The sequence below is a fragment of the Brassica oleracea genome, chromosome C1, assembly GCF_000695525.1.
Source record: "Brassica oleracea var. oleracea cultivar TO1000 chromosome C1, BOL, whole genome shotgun sequence".
In the NCBI taxonomy this organism is placed as follows: domain Eukaryota; kingdom Viridiplantae; phylum Streptophyta; class Magnoliopsida; order Brassicales; family Brassicaceae; genus Brassica; species Brassica oleracea.
In genome coordinates, this window is record NC_027748.1 from 39801148 (window position 1) to 39805076 (window position 3929).

The 3929-nt window shown below is 39.8% G+C and overlaps 2 protein-coding genes across 3 annotated transcripts; one reads left to right on the top strand and one right to left on the bottom strand.

The window, feature by feature from the left end:
* Positions 1-32: 32 nt before the first annotated feature.
* On the top strand, positions 33-1440 carry LOC106340007 (uncharacterized mitochondrial protein AtMg00810-like; the record flags this gene model as incomplete). Its single annotated transcript, XM_013778874.1, is given in 2 exon segments — positions 33-778; positions 1420-1440. Coding segments are annotated over 2 exon segments (767 nt in total), but the record flags the coding sequence as incomplete, so codon positions are not given.
* Positions 1441-1531: 91 nt separating this feature from the next.
* On the bottom strand, positions 1532-2300 carry LOC106344309 (agamous-like MADS-box protein AGL97). 2 transcript variants are annotated; one of them, XM_013783721.1, is made up of 2 exons: positions 1977-2300; positions 1532-1940 (listed from the first exon to the last, which is right to left on the bottom strand). In XM_013783721.1, the coding sequence occupies exons 1-2, from the start codon at positions 2268-2270 to the stop codon at positions 1758-1760; spliced, it is 477 nt and encodes a 158-aa protein (XP_013639175.1). In that variant the 5' UTR covers positions 2271-2300; the 3' UTR covers positions 1532-1757. The 2 variants fall into 2 exon arrangements, with proteins under 2 accessions (XP_013639175.1, XP_013639168.1); XM_013783714.1 differs by having other exon boundaries at positions 1532-2300.
* Between the last annotated feature and the right edge of the window lie 1629 nt (positions 2301-3929).

Consider the following 3929-nt stretch of genomic DNA (forward strand, 5'->3'; position numbering starts at 1 on the left):
ACCACCTCCTGGTCTTGAGAACATGGTGAAGTCAGGAAATGTTCTCAGATTAAAGAAGGCAATTTATGGCTTGAAGCAATCTCCAAGGGCTTGGTACCATAAGTTGAGCACCACCCTCAATGGAAGAGGCTTTGTCAAGTCTGAAGCTGATCATACCCTATTCACTCTCACTAGCCAGCAAGGAATCATTGTCATTCTCATCTATGTTGATGACATTATCATCACAGGCAGTGACAAAGAAGGGATCATCTCGACCAAAGCGTTCCTTAAGGCTTCATTTGATATCAAGGACTTGGGAGAGCTCAAATACTTCCTAGGGATCGAGATGTGTAGGTCTAAGGAAGGGTTGTTTCTATCTCAAAGGAAATACACCCTTGACTTACTAAATGAGGCTGGAGATCTTGGTGGAAGAGCTGCCAAAACACCTCTAGAGGAAGGATACAAAGTGATGCGTGAGGGGGAGATTGAAGACAAGTCATATGAAGATGTAAAGCATTATAGGAGAATGGTGGGAAAACTCATTTATCTTACCATTACCCGACCAGATGTATGCTTTGCAGTAAACCAAGTAAGCCAACACATGCAAGCTCCCAAGGTACACCACTGGAACATGGTTGAGAGGATTCTCAGGTACCTAAGAGAGGCACCATGTCAAGGAGTATGGATGAGATGCAATAGAAGCACTGAGATTGTTGGGTACTGTGCTGCGGATTGGGCAGGAGATCGAGTTGATAGGAGATCAACTACTGGATATTGTACCTTCATTGGAGGCAATTTGGTAACATGGAAGAGCAAGAAGCAGAAGGTGGTGTCTTGTTCAAGTGCTGAGGCAGAATATAGAGCTACGAGGAAGCTCACAAGCAAATGGCTTCCAAGCTTGACTTGTTCCACATGGTCAAGCTTGAGGGGGGGGTGTTGACATGAAGCAGAATTAAACAGCTAGACTTGAGAATTAAGCAGCCAGACTTGAGAATTAAGCTGCCAGACTTGAGAATTAAACTGCCAGACTATATAAGGTTTTATAAGGCTTTATAAGGGTTTTATAAGCTCGATTTTATTGAAGAGAAGAAGAAGAGAGAAAAATATATTTTATTATATTGTGTACTGAGATCACTTATCTTTAAATACTTATACTCAGATCCACAATTAAATTAAGGAAACTATTCTCTCCTTCTTTCTCTTACATCTTGAGATTTACTTTCTCTCTCTCTATGTTCTTCATGTTCTTCATTCTCCATAAATAAACTCTCAATAATTCTCTCATTCTAACAATTGTGAGGGTTCTAATCAATGCTCCCGTATATGTGCCAATATAAGCTAACATCGGGGACAGGTCAAAGTGAATTGGTTCACAACTCGCCTTGTGTGTTATGATCCTATAGAAAGAATGAACACATCCCCTGTGTTTCCATATCTCAGGCTAAGAGCAACTACTGGTAATCACACTAACAGGGAACCCGAGGTATACTGGAATAGTATCCAACCTAACATTAGTATACTGGATTGATAAACTCAAGAAGCCTTGCAAAAATTGTATAAAGAAGTCATAAGATTCGTTGATGTTTTTGTAAGTACCACTACAAGTTTAGCTCTACCAATAGAGAAGCCACAAGATAATCAAATGTAAAACATAGTCTTGACTCGAAATTATTAACTTACAATATAACTCAGGGCAAAGCAAATGATCATAGTTATAATTAAAACCTAAAACGACGTCGCTGGAGATGGAAGACTTGAACATGAATCCCATCTTGCAATTAGGGTTTTGATCCATCGTCCTGAGTCCCAGAGCCTTGACCTGTCTCACGTGGAACAAAATGCTCGAGTTGCTTTTGAAGTTTCTTCATCTCCTCCATCGCCGCCATAATCTCCACCGGATCCTTCGAATTAAGCAGCTTCTCATCTTCCCACCAGTAATACTTAGACCAATCCTCGTCCTCCTCTTCGTCCTTCTCAGCGTCGTCCTCTGGTAAAGGAACATGAGGAGCAGAATCCTTGAGGAACTGTCGAACCACTCCTTCCGCAGACGGATACCCGAACGATTGCATAGCGACGCTCGATTCGGAGGCGGGAGGTTTGATGAGGATCGCGATTCTCTGGGAGGGATCTTCGGCGACGAGTTTCGCTGCTTCGCGGAACAGATCGTCGCGCAGCTCCGCGAAACCTTTCTTCTTCTCGACACTGGAGCGTAGGTCTGAGATATTAGCGGCGGGTCGCGATGGTTTCCTCTTCTTCCGCTCTACCTTGGCTTTCTTCTCTGACTTCACCATTTCGTATCAACTAGGCGTTTTCGCTTTTGCTCTGTGAGATTTATCTGTCTACTTTTGTTTTTTTTGCTTTATAAAGACGCAAGTAACCGACTTCAAGTGAGAAAACCCCATGCGCCTCCACGTGTACGGTGGAGATGATCTATATGACTAAACCAAACCCATTCATAAAATAATTAGGAACTAAAGTCGAATCAATTTCGGTTTAAAATTCCTGTCTGTAATGTGAGTCTGTGGATAAAATTTAAAATTATTTCATACTTATCTCTACAAAAACAAAATCAAATAAAAATAAAATTGCTTTTATGAACAAAATAAGGAAAAAAAATAATTGAGTGTGTTTTAGGAGTACTTTAACATTTAAAAATGGAACATTTACATATTAATATACAACTTTTAGTTATGATTTCCAACTTATTAATACACAGAGTTTTAAAGTAACCGATCCACCTATTTTTTTTGGTTCTTTAATACATCTACTAAAGCCCGTGGAATCTATCCGTACATCCTAAAATCTACACTAAGTATTTGATAGTGATCGGGAGTTTAATTTAGGGAAGATAAATGATGTAGGCAACGATATCTTTAGAACACAACGATGTAATCAGTTTCCAATAGGTAAAAATAGACTTTATTGATGAATAAGATCGAATACAATGAGTTGAACTAGATCGAATGCTACAAAGGAGATCGATAAAGAAAGGATCTACAATGGGAATTAAAACAAGGTCGATGTATGTGTGTAGCTTTCTCTAGGTTTTTCGACGTGTCCTGCTTCATGTTCGTTCCTCTCTCTTTATAATGAGTCGATTTCGTCCTCTTCGTAACTGCTCCGCGATATCCGGGACCTCGAGGGCTTCGTCTCGGGCTCGCATGCTTGCTATGGGCTTTAGTTCCTCACGGCCCATATCTTTGGTCGCAACCCATTAATGTATTGACCGAAATTAGGTCAAACACTATTTACTTCGAATCGTTAACATGATTGATGATGTTGTAGACATCGTAAACAAAAACGTTAAATAAACGTTTAGTGCTAAACCATGGTCAATAAACTAACTATACACTGTAAAATTCCCAAATGTTACCAGTGTCAAGTTGACCTAGTGGCAAAGTGGTTACAACTGTAAATACTGCTATCCGGATTCAATTCGTGGTGGAAGGAACTATTTATAATGCTTGAGTTCTCGACAAAAAGATGAAGTCACATTTTGTTTTATTAAAAAAAAAACCCAACAGAAACCCTAGGACGATTAACCAATAATTATTCATCCTTTATCAATAAAAAATTACCTTCAATAGGGTTTTTCAGAGGAGATGTGTGACAAAGTAGATTATGAGCCTGGTAGTTGTTTTCCCTTTAAGACAATAGAAGTAGCAGATGATGGAGAGATTATGATAATGCTTGTAAACCGAGTCTGCAAATATAGAGCTACACTGAGTAGTAGTAGTATGCTGTACCAGACGCAGAACGGTAACTCATAGTGGAATCAATAGTGAGAGCCCATGTGACCAGATGCAACTGCCTAGATCTAGTTTATCTGCTTATCATTAATTAGTGTTCCTTTAGACCATGATTAACATGGTTGCTTCCCGGTCTCCCCAACGGCACCTAACTCTGGATCAAGGTCATTACTCTCACCTCTAATTTTTGTTTTCTTGTCT